The sequence below is a fragment of the Pipra filicauda genome, unplaced genomic scaffold, assembly GCF_003945595.2.
Source record: "Pipra filicauda isolate LSUMZ 115617 unplaced genomic scaffold, ASM394559v2 scaffold221_size1283894_pilon, whole genome shotgun sequence".
Lineage (NCBI taxonomy): Eukaryota > Metazoa > Chordata > Aves > Passeriformes > Pipridae > Pipra > Pipra filicauda.
In genome coordinates, this window is record NW_024104334.1 from 341,844 (window position 1) to 363,563 (window position 21,720).

General features: G+C 42.0%; 1 protein-coding gene across 3 annotated transcripts; it reads left to right on the top strand.

Annotated features, from left to right (window-relative positions):
* The first annotated feature begins 19 nt into the window (after positions 1-19).
* ANGEL2 (angel homolog 2) lies at positions 20-21,658 on the top strand. 3 transcript variants are annotated; one of them, XM_039381417.1, is made up of 11 exons: positions 20-249; positions 530-629; positions 5,004-5,107; positions 7,589-8,025; positions 10,235-10,488; positions 11,894-11,963; positions 12,941-13,362; positions 14,338-14,464; positions 15,141-15,201; positions 17,169-17,332; positions 21,147-21,658. In XM_039381417.1, the coding sequence occupies exons 4-11, from the start codon at positions 7,596-7,598 to the stop codon at positions 21,299-21,301; spliced, it is 1,683 nt and encodes a 560-aa protein (XP_039237351.1). In that variant the 5' UTR covers positions 20-249; positions 530-629; positions 5,004-5,107; positions 7,589-7,595; the 3' UTR covers positions 21,302-21,658. The 3 variants fall into 3 exon arrangements, with proteins under 3 accessions (XP_039237351.1, XP_027579549.2, XP_027579550.1); XM_027723748.2 differs by lacking the exons at positions 20-249; positions 530-629; positions 5,004-5,107 and adding an exon at positions 5,592-5,827; XM_027723749.2 differs by lacking the exons at positions 20-249; positions 530-629; positions 5,004-5,107 and adding an exon at positions 5,909-6,028.
* The last annotated feature ends 62 nt before the right edge of the window (positions 21,659-21,720 follow it).

Genomic DNA, 21,720 nt, shown 5'->3' on the forward strand with positions numbered 1-21,720 from the left:
CGGCCCAGGCGGAAGCGGCGCCCGGGAACGCCCCGCCCCGCCCGGGCGGTGCCGGGGGCCCGGCCCGGGGAGCCCCGCCCGGACGGGAAGGGATGAGCTGGGGAGCGGTGTTGGGTACCCCCGGTTCCTGACAGGCAGCGTGGACGTGACCGCCTTTCCCCGGGTCTGACAGTCCGCACCGCACGGATGAGGCCGAGGTGTCACGGCCCAGTCGCGGCAGGCACGGCCCGGCGGCAGCGCAGATTCCAGGTGTTCTGCCGTGGGGATTTACACTTGGCAGGGGCTGAACGCCGAGCCCCTTCCTAACACAGGCGCCCCGTGGCCTCTACAAATCCGAGATGAGACCGTCCACCAGCACAGCTGGTGGGCCGCTCCCAGCGCTCGTCGTGGGCTATTTTGAGATATGCTGCCCTAAATCCATAGGCCTATAAAGCAGAAATGACTCACGGATTTTAAGGAGGAATGCTACCAGAAAGGCAAGTTTCATGGTTACTGAGTCATCACATTTTTTGTGTCTCGTCTTCTCCAGGTTCTTTAAGCTGTGCCTGGACTTCTCCCTGCAGATAGGCCCTCATGCGCACACCCGTCTGCAGAACACTTCGGCATGAGGAAACCCTTCAGCATTTGAGGTGCATTCCTTCAGTTCTAAGGAGCACAATTTTGTATTGCAAGATGTTCTCCTTTCGTAAGATTACCTTTGATTTCTTGTCTGTAGTGGGATCTGTACCAATGTAGATCTCACACTTCAGATTATATAAACTGTTAAGATTATTCTTTTCATCACTGTGTTTTCATTCATTTAATTGAAGATGTTAAAAAATCAGCTTTTCATTACCAGGTTATTAATATCTCTGATCTCATGCAGGTGTTTGTTTTGCCAATCTGTTTTGACTCGGGAATGAGGGTGGATTTAAGGAACACAGACACCAGCTTTAAAGAATAAGTGTATGTTTACTACAGTGCAAAACAGTAAAGAATTACAAAAGAAACAGTGGCTTATGAAAGGATACACTTAGCAATGCATCTAATCATTACTACGAAGAAAATCTTATAGTGATTAAGAGAGAGATCCATCACCAGTTACCCTATAATACTTTACCATCATCCAGATCGCACTTCAGCTGGGGAGGCCTCGATCACAGGCAAAGGTCTGGAGAATGTCTTTCCGCTAACTGGGAAATCCTACGTGCGTCCACTTGCAGGGGAGGCCTCCATCTTTGCTGTGAGAGGGTCCAGCTTATGTAGCGTTAAACAAGCTTACATCACTCAGTTTGTGCAGAAAACAATCTGGCTTTATTATCTCCTTAGTTTTCCCCTGTAGCCTGGCGAGGGCCCAGGGCAAAATCAGGGAATCAGTTTGGACCAACTACTGCCAAATGCCCCATGGCCTTGACCAGTCTCTAAATACAGAACTATGGCTACATTTATATCTCAAATATGAACCAGCTGCGACCATGGAGGCCTACTGCTTTCATGGCCTTGACTGGAAAAAAAGGCACATTTATAGCCATACAGACCTTACTAATTATTAATACTATGCTGTGCTAAAAAACATAAATGTCTACTCTTAAAGCATTATTAAGGATTATATAGAATCTTGGTTAATAAGAAGATATATGGCTAAATACAATACTAGGTTAAATATAATATCAGGTTGGAAAGTTCAGCTGTGGATCAAGTCCAGCTCAGGGGTACCCCCAGCATTACAGTCTTTGACTTAAAGAAAATACTTAGTTGCATGTCTTTGTAAAAGATGAGAGTTTTGTACTGAAGCTCATAGTATGCAAGTGTCTCTCCTTTGAGGATGACTGAGCTGCATTGTGAATCTTTTCAACATTCCAAATTATTACTAGGTAAATGAAAGGTCATCTTCTATAATGACATTCATTTTCTGAGTTCCAGACCTGATTCACTTCTACAGATCTGGAAGCACAAGCTCACTAATGAGTCTTTCTAAGCAGCTTCAGTGTGATGCTGTTTGGAAGTACTGCCACTGTTTCACCTCAGTCTTTATTCCTAGTGAGTACACTGCCCTCATTCAATTCATATCTCAGTACAATGGAAATAGGTTCTGCAAACAGAGTCAGGGAGGCAGGCATGAGTGGACCGGCCATTCCCCTCCCAGTGCTAGTCTGACACAAAACAGTTGCTTTGACAATCCTGGAGAGCCCAGCAAAGTCACATCAGAGGAGCTCCACATTGACATGTTCTAGCATCCACACACAGCTGCTTCTTTGAAAGGTGCTCTCCTAGAGAAAGGTCATTTTCTGTGTGAGAACATGACTCTTCCTAACATGTCATAGGACAGAAATAGTCCAAATGGGAGTTTCATAGCATCCTGACTCTCTTTTTTTTAATTACTTTGAAACTGCCAGCTACCAAGTTATTAGAAAGATTCTTCATCCTTTTTATCTCTAAAAATTGCTTGATAAGTCTAGTCTATTTTGCATGAGGAACATTTTCTTAAGGAAGGGGGAAGAAAGAGAACATTGATTGTCAGCAGCTCACTTGCCACTCTCAGTCTTCTGAGAGAGAAAGAGCATCTTTTACATCTTTTGGCAAGGTGTCAGCACACAGAACTTCATGGAAGTTATGTTATCAAAAGGAGTACCTCTGAGATAATTTGGTCTTGATCATCATTCTTTCAAAGCAAGTTTCTAATTCAAAAAGCTAAAAGATACACATCAAACTCCATTTGATAGTGACTGTTTTCTTATACCAATGACGATGTAGTTGAAGTTTCATTGGAAGAGACTTCACAGGAAGAGATCTTCTGTTTGGAGTAATTTTAATGTACAAGTGAGGTGACCTAATCTGAGGATGTGAAATGAAGGGGTTGAACAGAATGACCTCGAGAATACTTTTTAGTTTTCATCTTCTCTAACTTTATCTATAGGAACTTGCAGCTACAGATGTAGTGGTGTCATATCCAAAACCAAACAGCTGGTTGAAAATGCACTTGCTCAAGTAAGCAAGGAGTATTTTCTAGCACAATGTACTAATTGATACCATATGAAGATATCAATTACTTGTAGAACCTTCTAGTGTAATAACATGATTAGACAACTAGTTCTGATAAAAATTTGCTTATGAAACCACACTTGCTTGTAATGCCTCATAAGATACGGCAGTTGTGAGGTTTTAATGGTATAAACAGAAATCAATGGGACTGAAACCATCATTGACAAATCCCTGCTGAATTATATAATAGATCTCATTTAAATTTCAATAGCCAACTGATGCATCCTCTGAGAAAAAAAATCCATCCTGAAATGCTGTCTAACTCAAAAGTTAGCAATTTGGTGGGAGTAGGAAGGGAGAAGAAGTGGGAGTGAAGAACAAGACAGAGAACAGTATATTGCAACTGTGTAAATTCATGGCTGAATGAAGAAGGGCAATAAAAATTAACAGAGATCTTCATGCAGAGCAATAGAGTAGTCTGAAATTTTTCAGCATGGAAGAAGGAATAATGTGGGGGGACATGGTAGTGCTCTGTGAAATCATGAGTGGCATGGAAGAAGGAATAATGTGGGGGGACATGGTAGTGCTCTGTGAAATCATGAGTGGCATGGAGAAGGTGGATGGGGGTGGACTGTTCAGTCTCTCTTAACACAAGAACCCAAGGCCAGTGAAGCTGGTATGAATGAGGTCATAAAATTAATAATAAAACAGACCTGCAGGACTCTTGTCAAAGGATGTTCCTGATGCAGAAAGTTTGCAAATTCAAGTCCTTGGGGGAGAGAGTCACTGAGTAACTAAAGAGACAAACATATCAGGCTTAGGAAATGTACTGAGCTGAAAACAGCTAGAGACAGGGAGAGTGTTCATTTGAAGTTAGCCCAGCCCCTGCACATTTCTAGGCATCTGCTGCTAACTGCATTTGGAAAACAGGCAACTGAGCTCAGTGGACCATTGATCTGAACCACTGTGGCTGTTCTTATGTGCAGTGTAATCAATCAAAGCATCCCTCGGTGAGTCATAGCATCCATTCGCTAGAGAGTTTCAGAAGCTCAAATGACTCATAAAATAATTTGGCTTCTACTTACAAATCAGAATTTGAAGATACCTAATTTTGAAAAATATCTTTTCACATGGTATAGCCAACCGAGATACACAAAATAATAATTAGAGTAATCCACAATTAAGTGTTCCTGGCTTATTAAGACTTTCCTAGGTCAAGGCAAGAAAATAAAATCTCTCACCAAAATCAGAAAAGAAAATCATCACTCAGATGAGAGACAATTTGCATCATATTAATAAGTTAATTTTTTTCTTATCTAATATTTTGTCTGTTAGACAATTAACTTTCATGCTTATCAACATATCTTTCTTTTCATTAAGGCTTTCCTTAAAAAACCCCAAAGGTTCAGTCCTTCACTACTGACACTTTGCTACTGGAATTGCTACTATGTAAAAACTTTTGAAGTGATAGAGAAACTTGGGTGACTTGTGCAGCTCAAAATACAGAAAATAACTCCATTCTATGTGAAGTCTTCTCCTAAAAATAACAGCAGTTGTTGTTGTTCCTATAGCTATGGCTGTCTTTTTTCTTAGAAATATATGTAATACATAAGAATAATTCAAAAATGCAGGGAAGAACAAACAACAAAAATAAGTAGGTCTTGAAAATACAGTTGGGAGATCTTTGACTACCTCTGTATTATGTGACTAGTAGCTCTGCTCTCTTATTATATTGTAAAGAAAGTAACAGAAAATGGATAGGTATTTTTACTTTTTGCCAGTAACTTGTGTCCAAGAAATGGAAAACCTAAAGTGGATTTGACAAATTGTCTAAGTAGCACGCTTTTAACATCACTACATTATTCCTGTTCCAGTCTTCCCTACCACTCCTGGAAAAACATCAAATGTTATTTAAAGTCACTTTTATGACACAAATAAAAGGAATGCAGAAAAACAGTGTTTTACTTGATTACAGTTCCTGCGCAGCATCTGCACTATTCAGCACTATAATTTTTCATGTGTTGTACTACGTTTCCTTACAGTAAACAGGGCCAGCATTTACTCTGTCCTCAGAAGACCTCAAGAAAGCATTTTAACGGCTTATTCAAGCAACATCGACAGACACAGAGGATTGCTTATGCAGCTGGTAAGCAGCGGGGTGTCTTTCTGTGTCTGCAGGGCAGGCAGGTCTCCTCGGCAGAGCACCTTCGGGTGCATTTTAAAACCTGAGAACGTTAAAATACTATCTCAGGTGAGTGGCTTTTGGGTTTTTTTCTGCAAACAGTGAGCAAGGTGCTGCTGCCCTGACACAGCACCTCCAAACATACGGCTGCTCTTCCTTAAGTCCCTTTGACCCTACAGGGACACACGGTGATCCCAGGGAGAAGACTGCCTATTGAAACTATCAGAGAATCAGAGAATATGTTCAGTTGGAAGGGACCCACAAGGATCATTGAGTCCAACTCTTAGCCCTGCACAGGAGCATTCCCAAAAGTCACACCAGGTGCCTGACAGTACCGTCGAGACGCTTCTTGAACTCCGTCAGGTTTGCTGCTGTGACCACTTCCCTGGGGAGCCTGTTCCAGCGCCCAACCACCCTCTGGGTGAAGAAACCACTGCACGATCACAGTTTTACGTCCATTTAAATGCTTCAAAAGCCTTTAGTCGAGCTGCCTACGCGGCGATTTTGCTGCGCTCTGGAGCGGGCGCTGCCGCGGAGCGGCACCGAGAGCAGCGCGCGGGCTCCGGGGCCGGGATGGCGGCCGGGCCTCGGCGTCGGCTTCCGGACCAGGCATGGCCGCGGGCCCGGCCCTCGGACTACAAGTCCCAGGAGCGAGCGGGAGGGCGCGGCCGCCACCCGAGCGGGGTACGAGGCGGCGGGGCGGCCGGGAGCGCGGCGGGCGGAGCTGGCGCTGCCCTGGGGTGACCCCTTCGGGGGGCACCGGGGCTGCGCGGGGCCCGTAGCGGGGCCCCCCTGGGCCGGGCCCGCGCCTGGGCCCGCCGGGAGGTAACGGGGCTCGGGGGGCGCTGGTTTCAAACACCCGCCATTAGGCCGGGCAGGGCCGCGGTAAACAAAACACGGCGCGGGCTGGGGCGTTCCGCTGCCGGGGGTGGGAGGCGGTGGGGCCGGGGTTTTGGAAGCGGGCAGTTTCTCGGCGCTTTTCCGTAAAACAGATGTTTCAGGAGGCTTTTGTAAAGGAGCGGCGCCGCTTTCTGCTCCATCGTGCTGCCGTGGTGTCCGGGGGTGTGTTTTGCTTATATGTCTGTCGGGCTGCATGTGATGCGCGGTGGCGGAAATAGCCTGTTCCAGGACAAGCTGGTTTTGTTGGAAGTTGTAGAGGCTATTAGTGTCCAAAGGGGGGCAACGAAGATGGTGAAGGGCCTTGAGGGGAAGCCGTACGAGGGGCAGCTGAAATTACTTGGTCTGTTCAGACTGAGGGGAGACCTCATTGCAGTCACAACTTCCTCATGAGGGGAAGAGGAGGGGCAGACGCTGATCTCTTCTCTGTGGTAACCGGTGACAGGACTGAGGGAATGGCCTGAAGTGTGTCAGGGGAGGTTTAGGTTGGATATTAGGAAAAGGTTCTTCACCCAAAGGGTGGTTGGGCACTGGATCAGGCTCCCCAGGGAAGTGGTCACAGCATCAAGCCTGACAGAGTTCAAGAAGTGTTTGGGCAACACTCTTGGGCACATCGGGAGATTCTTGGGGTGTCCTGTGTAGGACCAGAAGTTGGACTCAATCCTTGTGGGTCCCTTCTAACTCAGAGTATTCTGTGATTCTGTATTTTCAGCTTATTTGCTAGGCTGAATGGCAGCTGGGAGGTTCTCAGTTCAGTTCAACTTCAGACATATCAACCTTTGTTATCTTTTGCTTTTAAGGGCAAAATACACCTTCTTATTTAAACAATGAGGAAGCTAAAACAGATTATTGTCACTCAGCCTTTCTCCCTGCAATTTTGTTGAGACAGATATTTTTTTTCTTCTGGGGAAAAAAAAACAAAAACAAAAACAACACCACAAAAAAACCCCACCCACCTTATTTTCATTGTTTTAATAGCTAAGCTGTGGTTTGCCCTCCTGGAAAAGAAATGAGAATACAAATTAAGTTTTAAGCTGGTGCCAGAGATGCCATGAGAGTTAGTACCTTTATTTCCCTGTCGTGTTGGCATTGTGATTTGAGCCAAGTCAGTGGCTTTCTAACAGCTTGAAGGAAAGTGGTTTTCTCATTTCTTTCATATAACCTTATGATAAAGTTAATGCAGCATGCAAAAATGACCTTTTCTAAAGGTCATTCTTCTGAGTGCTTGAAATATCTGACAGTTGAATTCAATAAGGCAGAAAATAAATAGTTATTCAGATGGATAGGGCTTGGACACTAAATGGTATTTATAAATCTGAAGGCGGGAAAAAGGATGCAAGATCACTTTGTAAAGTCCCACTTTGCATATCATTTAGATAAATGTTTAAGTATCTTGTATATATCTAAAAAGGTTTGAATATCTTTTGTGTGTTAACTTATTGAGAAGGAATATCTTTTGTAAGCCATGACCAGGATGACTTGCATCTGCAGCCTTGTACAGGCAGATGTAGCTGCGTGCAAGTAATGAAACCTCTGCTTTTCTGGTAGACACTCCATGCTGCCCCGCCATGTGCAGAGGCTGGGCAGAGACTGGATCACCCACTGGAATGGCTCCCAGATCCTCGCCTTGAACAGCCCAGTTTCCAGCTGTATGAGATGGGCCGGACACTATCCTCCCTGGGCCTCCTTTCCACTTCCTATCCCAGCTGATTTCTCAGCAAACTGGAGACTCCCTCCATTTCTTGGACCTTGGAGACAGTTTCAGAACTCTAATTGGCATCTTGATAACTACACACAGAGTTGTTGCTTTCACCTACCTAACCCCAGTATGAAACCTGAGGGAGAAGAACCATTGACAAAGAAGAGAAGACTCAGTGGCCAGCATGATACTTCAGCTTCTGAAGAGGAAACGAACTTCTCTAACGAAAAGGAAGCATCGTGTCTTTCTGTAGCACAGAATGAAGAAAAACATAGCAGCAAGAAAGGTAAAAGATGCTTTTTGCTCATTTTCCTTGTTTATTTGTAATCTAAATACACCCAAGGAATATTTGTAATGCTAAATACACCTAAGGAGTTTTTAGCAATATTGCGGGCTCCTTTTTAGTTACTCTTTTTCTTGGCACCCCTCTCGGGAAAACATCTGTCTTGAAAATGTTCCAGTTTTGTAATGCTGTTTGGTCTGTAAAGTTGTATTTTATGCTGTCAAACAGTTTACTAGAACTAGTTTCTCTGCATCTGGCAGTAGAACACAGTCAGCTGGGTAAGGGGACTCCCCAACGTGGGGAGTCTTGAGCTTGGTTCAAAGAACACTCAGATGTCTGTCGCCAGATCAAGTCTGTTAACTTGGGAACTCTGTAAAAGCAAAGATTTGGCTGACTTGCTGTAGGGCTGAGCTGGGCTGGCAGTTGTGTAGCTTCATTCCTTGTACTCTAGCTGAGCTCATCAGCCCTGCTGGACCTGAATTGGTTTCTTTCCAGACCGGTTGAGTTACCTATGACCTAGATAACCGAGAATTAATGGACTGAGGTTTAATGGTGTTTGCTTCCAGTGTGATTGTGTGATTTTTGTATTTACAATTGTATTCTGCCACTGGCATGTTCGCAAGTTTTGTGTCAGACCACGTGTGGCAGAGCAAGCAGCAAGTGCATTTATCCAGATAAATACAGTAGGAAGTGCAGAGTTGTCTACCCAGTTCAGTAGCAGACTTTATTGAGACTACAGTTCTGTGTTACCTTATTACAGATACAACCCTCTACATAGCATCCAAGTATTTTACCGAGTTTTGTGTATATTAACAGTTTTGTCTACTGTAGAGCAAATTGAGGGACACAGACAAAATATGGCCCACTTGTATAAATCACTTCCTTAGCAAAAAAAACTGGAAGGTATATTACAACTGAAAAGGGCAACAGATGCTATCAGCATCCCGAAGGGAATTTTCTACACAAATATCCATAAGGCTTAGAAACATCATATCCATCTTTAGCAGCTGAAGGAAGGGAGTTTGCTTTGTGCCTAAATTGCTGAGTCCTCTCTTAACCCTCATTGACATACCTTTATCTGAGAGCATGATTAGCATTGTGTTCCTTTTGTTCACATATTGTAAGGTGATGGTAATTAAAGATGCCTGCTGAGGAGCAGTGGGGCTTCTCTCCCACAGTAGAAACAGTACTTAAAGCTTTGCTGTATTCATTGCAAACACTAGATAAAGTCCTGAATAATGTAAGCACACTGATGAGATTTACTACCCAAATAGGGCAGATGGTGACAGCTATAGCTGCAGTCTGCCACTGGTTGGTATCACGGGTAACTGGACCTTCGCTTGCTCTCACATGAGTTCAGATATAAAGGGTGAAAGGCATCTCTGTGCATGAGTTTTGTAAGTGGAGAAATACATATCTTAAAAAGTAATTGGATTCTTAATGATGGGCACTTATGTGATTATAAATTTTCATATCTTGATACTAATAGTAAGTATGAAATTAGAAATGGCAGAAAGGCAAAGGAAGCCTTTTCAGAAGTTCTTGGTAATTCTGAGGCTTGTTAATTTTTTTATTTCCCAACCTCACTGAGGAAGGTTGGGTGCATTATTTGGTTTGGGATCCCTGTAGTGGACCCTGTTGCAGTTTGTGGCTGAAGTTTACAGTCTGTACAGAGGCTAGAGGTGATTGATTGATTGACTGCTAACCCTGTTAGCTATGGATAGAGGGATCAACAAGATGCCCATATGCTGCTCCAAGGAGTGCACCCTAGACTGACATACACCGTCTCTGCTGAGGAGGTAGTGGCAGAGCGCAGCATAAGTCTCTCAACAGACTGGACTTGGCTTACCAGTTTGACAGCCCTTCTACAGGGAGCAGGGGGCTTTTGTCTGACTGCAACAATCTCCTTAGAATGGGGCCAATTTCCCAGTTTCAAAGCAGTTGAAATCCAGGGCATAAAATGGTTTTGTGCTGTATTTTGGGCTTGGTTTTTTTTGTTTGTTTGATTTTTTTGTTTGTTTGGTTTTTTTACTGATGCTTATATAAAGTTCATCTTAAACAGAGGGTCTAAATCACTGCTCATCAAATAAGCTTTTAGAATTGCTTAAGCAATTTGAAAGACTAATAGTTTTCAATAGAATGATTTCTAAGAGCGGTAAGAAGTCATATGGTCCATTGCATAACTTTTTTCTGTTTCATGTTCTTTTAACAGGAACCATCAAAAGACACTGGGAATATTTCTGTCAGCAGAGTAGAACAATGAAAATCTCTGAAAATAAAGAATCTGACCAAAGCAATAAAGGAAGTGAGGCAACGTTTGACTTTACGGTCATGTCCTACAATATTCTCTCACAGAATTTGTTGGAAGACAACTCTCACCTGTACAAACACTGCAGGCAACGATTGCTATTTTGGACATACAGATTTCCCAACATTCTACAAGAAATCAAACAGCTGGATGCAGATGTGAGTAGAAAATGAGCATGTGGATATTTCTTAAGAACTGGTAACTGGAGTAGCAAATTCTCCTTATATTGGGGTCTGGAAGAACACTTTGCTTTGGGTTTGGTTAGTTTGGGTTTTGTTTGTTGGTTGGAGTTTTTTGTTTGGTTTTGAGGACACATTGTTAGTCTTAATCAGGAAATCAAGTCAGTAAACTTTTTGCTTCAGTCATTATTCAGACCAGCAAAAGTTCAGTGATAGAATCCAACTTCTTTGTGCTAGAAAACAGTACTGTAGTTGTATTAGAGAAAACACAGAAAAACAGCCTTGAAAAATTGAAAAATGCAGTTATGTTGGTCCGTAGCCAGGAATCTGGAAATTAAAGTCCCCTTCACGCTCTTCATTTCTTCCTAATAAATTTATACATAGTGTGTATATATATATATATATATACATATATCTTTACAGTGACATACCTTAGAGGGCTTTCTGAGAGGAGCATCAGGCAGAGGGACTTTGGTGAGGATCTGCCTGGTACTATTAGAGGCAACAAGACAATTCTTCAGGAGAGAAGGGTTGGAGCTGAAGCCAGTCCTTCCAGCCAAGAGCAGTTCAGTTCAGGGTACTTGCTAAAGTCTGCAGAGCCACAGAGCACAGCACTGGGGTAAAGAGGTGATGCCCTGTACTGCATGCACTAGTCATGGTGAGCAGCTGCTCTTAGACCCTGGTAGGTCCAAGTGCCCTTTCCACAGAGAAATTTCTTGCTAAAGCACATAGATTTTTAACTGTTTCATTGGTTTGAATTGTAACCTGAAAGTGAAGCAGAGACTTCAGAATGTTGCTGGAGGTTTGGCTCTCCCTTGAGCCCTTGAATGAGCTAGTGTCAGCTGGGTGAGTGGAGTCTGTTGCTGCAGTTCAGCAAGCGGGGTTTACTTGTTACCCTTTGGGAACTCAGTCCTTCATCACAGTCCCAAGGTGGTTGTAAATCTGTGTCTTATGCAGTGTGCAGGGAGAAGGCTCAGAACTCTCCTAATAGAATATTTTGAGGTTGATCTTTGGTTCGGGTTCTTGTAATATGGAAGCTGCTTGTCCACTCTGAAGTGTGCCATTGGCTTCTTCATCTCACCATTCTAACACTTAGCCCTCCCCTTGACTGCTGAGAATGTATCAGCAGGTCATTATTTTGATTAAATTTAATCTCACTTCTGAAAATATATGTCTGAGAAAGGGTGGAGGAACTTGGAGCCCTCTTCATAATTTTGAGGAGCATTTTCTGTAGGAGAGTGAATCCTACTGTGGGATTATGGAGTCAAAAAGCTTCTGATTTATTTATTCTAATACCTATTCAGACTGGCCAACAAATGTAGAGATATGCTATGGTAATATTTCGATGTACTTAATATATTTTAATTGTAAACTTTTGCCTTAGGTGCTCTGTTTACAAGAAGTCCAAGAAGACCACTATAGAACAGAGATCAAGTCAAGTTTGGAATCCCTGGGTATGATGAAACTCTTAGGACCAAAACATCGTCTTCTCCCCTGCCCCAGTACTATTTTCCTAAAAAAAACCTTTCTTAGATTATAGAATCAAGTCTACTATCCAGACTAAAGTGCCACAACAAGCGGCAGGAGCAACATGGCCTGAAGCTGGGAGAGGGGAGTGGGACTCCCCTGTTCCGGCACTGGTGTGAACTTAGAGGTCAACTTGCCCCACTTCACTGAGGTTGTACTACGTGAAATCATATGGTATGGGCAGGACAGAGAAGTATTTCAAAATGGCAAAAAAACCTAGACATTGGTTCAAGATTTAATTTTTTTTCCTTACATAGATAAGATCTCATATCTACGTTTCATCTCTACATAAAGTGAAGAAATTGGCAAATCACTATTTTTAGGTGGACTTGTTTGAACTCCAATGCTGTCATTTGACAAGTGTCTCAGTTTCCCTGTTGAAAGCTTGCCACTTGCTGCTAACTGGATAATTGCATAATTTTGTAAATGTATTCAAGACCTTTGTTCTAGGAATGATTGCAGACATTGATTTATGACTTAGAGTGATTAAGGTTTTTGATTGGAATGCTTCATTGGTATTATTCCTAAACCATTCTGGTAAACATCCAGAAAAATCTTCAATACACAAGTCCACTTCTATGAGACTTGTGGGGTTTTTTTGTTGTTTTGTTTTGAGCTTTTTCCACGTGAGGAGAGAAGAACATGGGTGGTGTCTTAATGTATGTAGATGCTTATACATCACAAAAGGTATTAGACCAGGCGTTCTGTCCCATCTCACTTCAGTTTAGATAGGACAGAAAGACGTTTGTGTTCATTTTTCTGTGTGAACTTCATGTAGGCTTTGGTACTTCAGAATGAGTGTTGGCTGTCGTGAGAAAAGTAGCATGAGGTGTTTCTAATTTTTTTGTTTTAAAATCTCTATTTATACTATGGTATTTTATGTTTTTAATTGCCTTTCTTGCAGGGTATCACTGTGAGTATAAAATGAGGACAGGCAGAAAACCTGATGGCTGCGCTATTTGCTTCAAAACTTCCAAATTTAGCCTGATTTCATCAAACCCCGTGGAATTCTTTCGCCGTGATATTCCACTCTTGGACAGGGACAACGTTGGACTGGTGTTGCTTTTGCAGCCTAGATTTCACTGTAAAACTAATGCTGCAATCTGTGTTGCCAACACACATCTGCTGTACAACCCCAGGCGAGGGGACATCAAACTGACCCAGCTGGCAATGCTCCTGGCAGAGATCGCGAGTGTCGCCCCTCAGAAGGATGGTTCCTTCTGCCCAATTATCATCTGTGGTGACTTCAATTCTGTTCCTGGTTCTCCATTGTACAGATTTATAAAGGAAGGAAAGTTAAATTATGAAGGACTTGCTATAGGGAAGGTAGGCTATGCTTCTCACTTCTCACCAAGAAAAAAATTAAGAAGAGAAATACTTGAGTGGTGCTAGCATGCAGTATCTCTGATTATTTCCATTGCAGTGCCTATCTTAGTGCCCTCTACACAGCCTTCAAAGCAAAAGTTACTGTGGAGTTACTTAAATAAGCTTGGGTGTATTAACCGTGCCTTACAAAATATTGTTTCCACTTCCAGTATTCTGAAAGGCAAAACTCAGCAACAGTTGTTCCTGAAATGTAGTTATCCACAGGATCATTGTATCACTATGTTTGTGTCCCAGTCTTTAAGTAGGAGAAAATAACTACTTAATCAAATACCTACTGTGGACTCCATGGGAGGATGACTCTTCCTTTAGATAAACTTGGTGTCTGGAATAATTGTAAGAGCAGAAATGCAATTAGATGCTGAACCTCAACTGTTTTATGTTAAATGATGTCTTGTTGTGAGCTCTTGTATCTAGCTGTTGGATGTGTCACATGCTATTTATCAGCAAGTAACTGGAACACGTACAATGAGAAAACACAACAAAATAATACCCCCACTGGTGTTCTTTGCTAGTGGGAAGTTGTTTCAAGCCCCTCTTTGACTTGACTTGCTCCCAGAAGAATAAGCATCTTGAAGCTAAAGTAAGTGTCAGCTAGGGAGCTCTATATGCTCAGCCAGTCCTGTCATGTTGCTAAAAATGTTCTTGGGTAGTTCTCATTGTCACAAGAACTATCTGGAAAAACTGGGTAGCTGCAAAGAACTTGCAAAGCATAAACAAAGAGGATGTACATAAAGGGTGGTATTTTTACAGGGATTTGGCAAGCCTTTATAAAAGATTTATTCTAAGGGGCCGGGTCTTTTTTTTTTTTTGCTTTAAACTTTACAAAAAATGTTCACTTATTTCAGGTTTGTTTGGGGTTCTTTATTTTTTAAGTAAGATTTCTGTCTAAAAAAAAGCTCATGTTGTCTTTCTCAGGTCTCTGGACAAGAACAGTTTCCAAGGGGACAGAGAATCTTATCTATCCCTATTTGGCCAAAAAAATTAGGTATTTCACAAAACTGTGTATATGAAATAAAACAGCAACAAAAAGAAGAAAATGCAGGTCAGTTTCTGGGTTGACAAATTTTGTGAACCTTTAAAAATATCATTCAGGTAGCACTGAAAACCAGATGTTCTCTTCTAGTGGGGAAAGAACAGTGAGTTTTGAGCTTGCAAAACTTACTTGTTGGGCTCATTGGAGTGTAAAGTGATTTATTCACATAAACATTTGCAAAGTTGAATCTTTAGAAGATAATAGTTAGAAATTGCCATTCAGGACTCGATGCATAATATTTAAACTCCTGTATTTGCATCATGAAAGCCAGTTGTGCTGTGACTGGGAAGAGAGAGACAAAGGAATGCAGCACATGTACCTAGTGTGAACCTACATTCTGCTTCAGTGTGTATGTGTTATGGTGTTGGCACTTTATGGAGCAATTGGGAAAAGCAAGTGATTCCTTTTTGGGTATTGCTATATTTTTCATCCACCATTTTTTTCTTTGACGGAAAAAACAATTTTAAATGAATGGGACATAATTTGAAAGAGTCTTTAGAGGGGATCTTACTAATGGAACAGAAGAATTCAATCCAGCCTTGTGAATTGTATCTTGCCTGCTGCAAAAAAATAAGTGTACTTACAGATACTTTTTTTCTGTGGCTTTTCTTTATGTAGCTCTTCAGTATTGGTCTCAGCTGTATCCTATTTTAAAATGTAAATTGAATGTATTTTTATTTTGCAGGAGAAAAATTGGAAGCAGCAAAACTGGGCAACACTCAGGAGATTGTAGTAGCATCTGAAAAGTACGTGTTAGGGAAAAATATGGAAACCCTTGGCTGGTTACTTGGGGGTTGGTTTTGATTTTAGACCAAACTTGTATTTGATTCTAGACGTGGATACAAGATGCTCACCCAACCCAGTCTGCCCTTTTGGAAAAAAAACATTGTCCATTTAAACATGAAAAGGCTGATCAGACAGCAAAAGACTAGAACTGGAAATAATGGAGTGTGTGTTCTTTCAGGAACTTGCAGATATTATTTCAGAATTCGGGGCAAGGAGTCAGTGCTGTTTAGAGGGTACTTTCTGTCTTATTAAAGGAATGCTTTTGACATTTTTTTGTCACTTCTTGACATAATCAAGTGTCCAGCTGCTTAAGTGATGGCACTTCCCTCTTTTATTGTTTTTGAGACACTGATTTATGGATTCTATAATCCTATATTAAATCCTATATTACAACGTGAAATTGGGATGAAGGAGGGAAAGGAACTGGACAGGTCATAAAATCTTTCTTGTCGGGAGTTCTGTGGGAGCATCTAAGTTTTTTGAGTCTGAGAAATGTGTGGAGTATTATGGATTTGGTAGTACAACTCTCGCTCAGATCAAAACATTTGCTTGTTAAACTGAAGGAGGAAGCCATGACTAGAATGCTGGGAAGGAAAACGTAACTGCTTTTTGAAAGGAAGAATATATTTGCACTTACCAAACTGGAAAAGGCATATAACAACTGAGATTAGCTGAGTTGGTTGGAACATGGTGCTGATAATGCCAAGGTCACAGGTTTGATCCCCCTACAGGGGGATCAACTTAGGAGTTGGACTCAATGATCCATGTGGGTCCCTTCCAACTCAGAATAATCTGTGACTCTATAAAGTAAGGCACAGAAGAAGGAAATTGCCCTAACCGTATGTGTATGATGTCAGGCTACAAGTTAGCTGTTTCTTATCAGATGTGAGATCTTGGTATCACTGCAGATAGTTATATTAGAACTCTTGGTGATTCTTGGGGATGAAAAAGGTGAGCAATGGCATTTCTGAGTAAAGAAGTAGATAAAAAGACAGGAGGCCCTACGCTGTGGTGTAAATCCATAGCATGCTACGTGTTGAATGCTGCTTGGCAGGGCTTTTTCCCCTTGTCTTAAAAAGGATGTCATGCAACAAGAGCAGAAATTATTACTTGCCCGTGTTGTACCAACTGGCATGTTTGTCTCTTCTCTGAATCAGGCAGGTAACGTGCTGATTTTTTTTTTTTATTAATTGCTTGGTTTTTAACGAGAACACATTGCAGCTCAGGTTTAAAATGCGAGATGAGGCAGGTACAGCTCAGGGATGGATGATTTGCAGAGACGATGGAAGCAAATGGCTGGGAGAGAGTTCTTTTGCTGAAGGTGCAGTTTGCTTTCAAGATTGAAAAGACAGGTGAGGCAAGATGGGCTGAACTGAAGAGGAACAGGCAAGCAAGTAACCGGGAGACAGAAAATGGGAGCATGAGTGGAGGAAAGATGACTAGACATAGCCTAATTTGGAAGCACTTAGTAGCTTTAGGGGAGAAAAAAATGCTAAAAATCTTGATTTCTATATATGCTAAAGGGCCTGGTTAGATGAGTTCATGCATGAGTGTTGCTTTCATATAAGCTGCTTTCATGGATGTCTCTACCTGTGTGTCAGGGAGATATTGCTGAATGAGAGCACATGAATGTTTACAAAGTGTATATGGAGGTGAAAGCTACCTGTAATTAAAGTGTCAGTTAAGCCAGTTTGGATAAGCTCTTAGGTATCTGCCTTTTTTCTGCCTTGAAAATACTGCCTGAATTTTGCCTTCTGAGGTTTAGGCCACTCACACAAAAGGCTATTGCTTGCATGAGAGAAACACTGGTTTGCATATCCAGATAATTCATTTTGTTTGTAACCAGGAACTATTTGGTATTTCTTCATTGCTTACACCTTGTAGGACACACAAGAAAACAAAATTATTTTCTTTGATTCCGCTTTAGGTTGTCTTCAAAATTGCGGCACCATTTTAAATTGTCTTCAGTCTATTCTCATTACCTTCCTGAAACTGGGGTACCAGAAGTAACAACTTGTCATTCCCGAAGTGCTGTCACTGTGGATTATATTTTCTATTCTGCAGCAAACGATGACGCTGCTGCCCAGCCAGGTAAAGAAACCAACTTGTCATTATTTTCCACAAATGCTAAATGAGATTAAGAGAAATGTAGTGATAATTCAATCCATATGAAGTACTTCAGAGGTTCGTGGTGGTGCTTTCAATGCCAGCTGCTCCCTGAGAAATGTGGCTGGCCTTGTCAGCTCACCACAGATGAACCTGTAGTGCCACACAGGGCAAACGTTTTACCTGACTGAACATCTCTGTAGTTGTCATCATGGAGACAAGACTTGAGGGTACAGAAAAGCAGCAATGTAAGTAGCACCTGAGAAATATTGCTGTCAGTAGCTCAGGCCAGACCTACAACAAAGCAGTATTTCCAGTCATCTAATCAACAACCTGCTGAGCAGCAACTTATGATGTGCATTAAAACTGATAAACGAACTGTTTCTTGGCAATTTACTTTTCAGCTTGTCCTGATGTAATTTCTGTCAAGTAACAGACTCTGTGGCCTTTGCTCTGAGCATGGTCACTGACACATGCCCAGTTGTCCCTCTCTGGTTTGCAGTTGCAGCTAAAACTCACCAGATGGTGCAAGAAAGTCACGGTATCTCTGCGGGAATTTCGTGACGGGAACGCAGTGTTTATCTATCCTTTACTGTGTTTGTATTCGAACCGTGGGTACTTCTGAGCAGTGTGCTTCCCATGCCCTCATTAGTTCTGTGTTTTATGCCATCGACAGAGGTCGTTCCACAGTGCAGCGCTATCAGATAAATGGTTCTGCAGAACTCAGAGCAATGAAAGCTGGATTCTCTTCCTGCTCCCACTGTAGATTGCAACTGATTTTTATAAATTAACATTGTTCTCAGTATGTAAAATTAAAATACCACCTTCAACTCTCATACCTGATTGTTAAAATTGATTGAGTCAGTTCATGAAAGTCTCATTTGTCATAACATGCACAGTAAATGCTGTATTAATGTAAAATAGTAAATATAAAAGCTTTGACTGAAAAACAGGTATGAGAAGTATTTAAATGACTTCTGAATGCCATGTGTTCTAACAGAGTGCAGTGTGATTTCAGAGTGCATTCCTGCACAAAATTTAATCCTAATTCATCTGCTTATATATTTTGTTGCACCATCATTGCCCCAGAAGAGATAATAGCACTTTTTTCTTTCTGCACTTGTTTTTCAAATAGATTCTTCTCCCCACATCAGAGTACGGAATGAATTTACCAAGTAGTTTAAACTGGTATAGTTTTTAGTCACTATGTCTTAGAAACTAAGTAATGGTCTGGATTTTCAGTTTTTTAATGGGCCTCTGTATTAAAAGTTGCCACTGTCTGAACAGGTGAATATTAAATGTGGTCGGGGTTGACTGTTGTTTTTTTTTAAAGGGGCTTTTTTTGAAAATTTTTTGTGCTTCAATCTGTCATGCTTAGCCAAGTATTTGGTTTGGTGTTCAGGATTTGCATGTAATCAGGGTTCAGTATCTACCTGAGTCCTGCAGAGCACAGTTTTGCTGGTTCCAGAGTGTTCTGAGCTGACATTAATCACTGCACGCGGACCAAGCTCTGTGGCGACAAACTGCTCCTTTGTAGACATGCAGGTGCTGCCTCAGATGATAAATTTGACTCAAGACCCAGGTGGATGTGTGCACTGGAGCTGCCAAGACATCTTTGCACTAATAAAGCTTTTCTTCAGAGCAGCAGTTGACAGCTGCTGGGTTGTTAGAGGGCTGGAAAGCTGGCAGATGGCAAAGGATGAAGCTGTTGATCTGAGGAGTTTAGCAGTTGCTAGATAGTCCTTTAAAGTATGTTTTATGGTAAGCCAGTACCAGGCTCAGCCAGGAAGTTCTGAAATTGCTGATCACTTTCATACAGAAAGCATTTCTGTCAAAAGTTAACAGCTGCTGTTTGTGCTGGTCTTGAAGGCACTCAGCTTGGCTCGGTATCATCTCTGCACTCCGAAAGCAGTAGCTAGGGTTGACAAATAGTTGTCTCACTTGACTACATAGCTTAAGAAGTCTAAAAGTTTGACACATCATGGAAGGATCGCAGTGGAATTTCTTGACCAGAGTTGAAAAAGCTGGTTGTTCTTTGCTGATGGGCAAATTGTGCCTGACAAATTTAGTGGCCTTCTCTGGCAGGGTTACAGCAGTTGTAAATAAGGGAAAAGCAACTGATATCATCTACCCGGACTTGTGCAAAGCATTTTACACAGTCCTGCAAGACAGCTGGAGAGATGGATTTGATGGGTGAACCACATTGTGAATTGGTGGGAAACAAACAGTTGGGATCAATGGCTCGATTTCCAAGTGGAGACCAGTGATGAGTGGCATTCCTCAGGGATCAGTATTGGGACTGTTGCTGTCTAACACCTTTGTCAGCAACATGAACAGTGGGATCGAGTGCACCCTCAGCAGGTTTGCTGATGACACCAAGCTGTGTGGTGCAGTTGACACACTGAGGGATGTCATCCAGAATGACATTGACAGGCTTGAAGTGATGCAAACCTCAGGGAGTTCAACAAGGCCAAGTGCAAGGTCCTGCCCCTGGGTCAGGAGAACTCCAGTATTAGGGCGGGGATGAATAAATGGATTGAGAGCAGCGCAGAGGAGAAGGAGTTGGGGGTGCTGGTTGATGAGAAGCTCAGCAGAGTCCTGCAGTGTGCTCTTGCAGCCCAGAAAGCCAACTGTATATGGGGCTGCATCAAAAGCAGCGTGGTCAGCAGGTCGAGGGAGGTAATTGTCCCCCTCTACTCCACTCTCATGAGACCCCACCTGGAGTGCTGTGTCCAGCTCTGTGACCCCCAGCATGGGGATGTGGACCTGTTGAAGTGAATCCAGAGGAGGCCATAAAGATAATCAGTGAGCTGGAGCACCTCTCCTGTGAAGATAGGCTGTGAGTCAGGGTTGTTCAGCCTGGAGAAGAGAAGGCTCTGGAGAGGGACACTGTACAAGGGCAGGTAGTGATAGGACACAATGGAATGGCTTTAAACTGAAAGAGAGTAGGTTCAGATTAGATACTAGGAAGAAATTCTTTACAGTGAGGTGGTGAAGCACTGGAACAGGTTGCCCAGAGAAGTTGTGGCTGCCCCATCCCTGGAAGTGTTCAAGGCCAGGGTGGATGCAGCTCTGAGTAACCTGGTCTAGTGAAAAGTGTCCCTGCCTCTGGCAGGGGGTTGGAACAAGATGATCTCTAAGGTCCCTTCCAACCCAAACCACTCTATATAATTCTGTAATAAAGACAAGGTTGTGAGTCACCTTCCCCTCTTGCACGAGCAATAGGGTGTTTCGTCAGGGGGGGCAATTATAGAAATAGGTAGCAGGAAATAATGGAGGAAGATCCCTTTCCTATGATGAACAGTTAGAAAGGGAAATGCTATAAGACTTTCATCCTTATGAGTAAGAGTTTCTGTATGACCTGCCTGCTGGAGAACTGTGTACTTGAGAATACAGAAACAAAATGTCATGTGAATCAGTAGCTCTAAAAAGATAATTAATTTTGCAAGGGTTGGCTCTGTTTGCAGTGCTGTTGTGCTAAAAGGACTGGATTATGTGAGGCTTTTTTCAGGAGAGTTACAATGAACAAATACATGCCTTTTCTTTTTTACCTCAATTTATCTCTCCACAAAATAGTGTCCTTCTGAATACTTGGAGCTCTACTGATTATAAGCTCTACTGTGAAAGTCATAGTAAACAAGAAGAATTTCTGAACTTAGTGGTGATCTTGCATGGAACAATAATAACGTCAGATTATTGCTCCCATACTGTTTTCCTCTTTCTACATATGTATGAATGTGTGATAATTAGCCCACACTGATGAACATTTCCTTTTGTTGTGTTTTGTTTTTTTAACCAGGAGCAGAGGATTCTTCTCATGGAGGTCTAAAACTTCTTGGCAGGCTGGCACTTCTAACAGAGAAAGATCTCTGGACTGTTAATGGTCTTCCCAATGAAAATAACTCTTCTGACCACCTGCCATTGCTAGCAGAGTTCAGGCTTATTGAACGGTAATACCCAAAGGACTTTTTGTGTAGGTAAAGTTACCTTCACCTTCTCTATTCATGGGATGATTATTATTTTTTTTTAAAGGTTAATTCAAGCACTGCTGGTTCGGTTTAAATAACTTTGCCTGCATGCAGATTTGTTAGTGTTGTGTAAAGTAGACTTTTTAAAGAGACTTTTTTTTTTTTAAACATTCAAATTACTTTTTAAACATTCAAAGTCTTTAAGGCAAAAAAGAAAAGATTTTGCATTAACTTTCTCTTTGATAAAGGAAAACATCTGTGCTAGACTCAAAATGGCATTATTTTTCATGGAGATGTTGTAAATGTTTTTTATTGTTAATCATAATAAAAAGGACTGCTCTGAGAACTGTGTGCTTCTTCAATCAAAGGGGAACGTGTTTGTGTGCCTGTGACATTCTATAATGA

Coding starts and splice junctions, on each gene's coding strand:
- ANGEL2 (XM_027723748.2), top strand. CDS start 5,607: ATGCTTCAAAAGCCTTTAGTCGAGCTGCCTACGCGGCGATTTTGCTGC. Junction 14,465..15,140: donor ACAAAAAGAAGAAAATGCAG/GTCAGTTTCTGG, acceptor TTTATTTTGCAG/GAGAAAAATTGGAAGCAGCA. Junction 15,202..17,168: donor ATTGTAGTAGCATCTGAAAA/GTACGTGTTAGG, acceptor ATTCCGCTTTAG/GTTGTCTTCAAAATTGCGGC.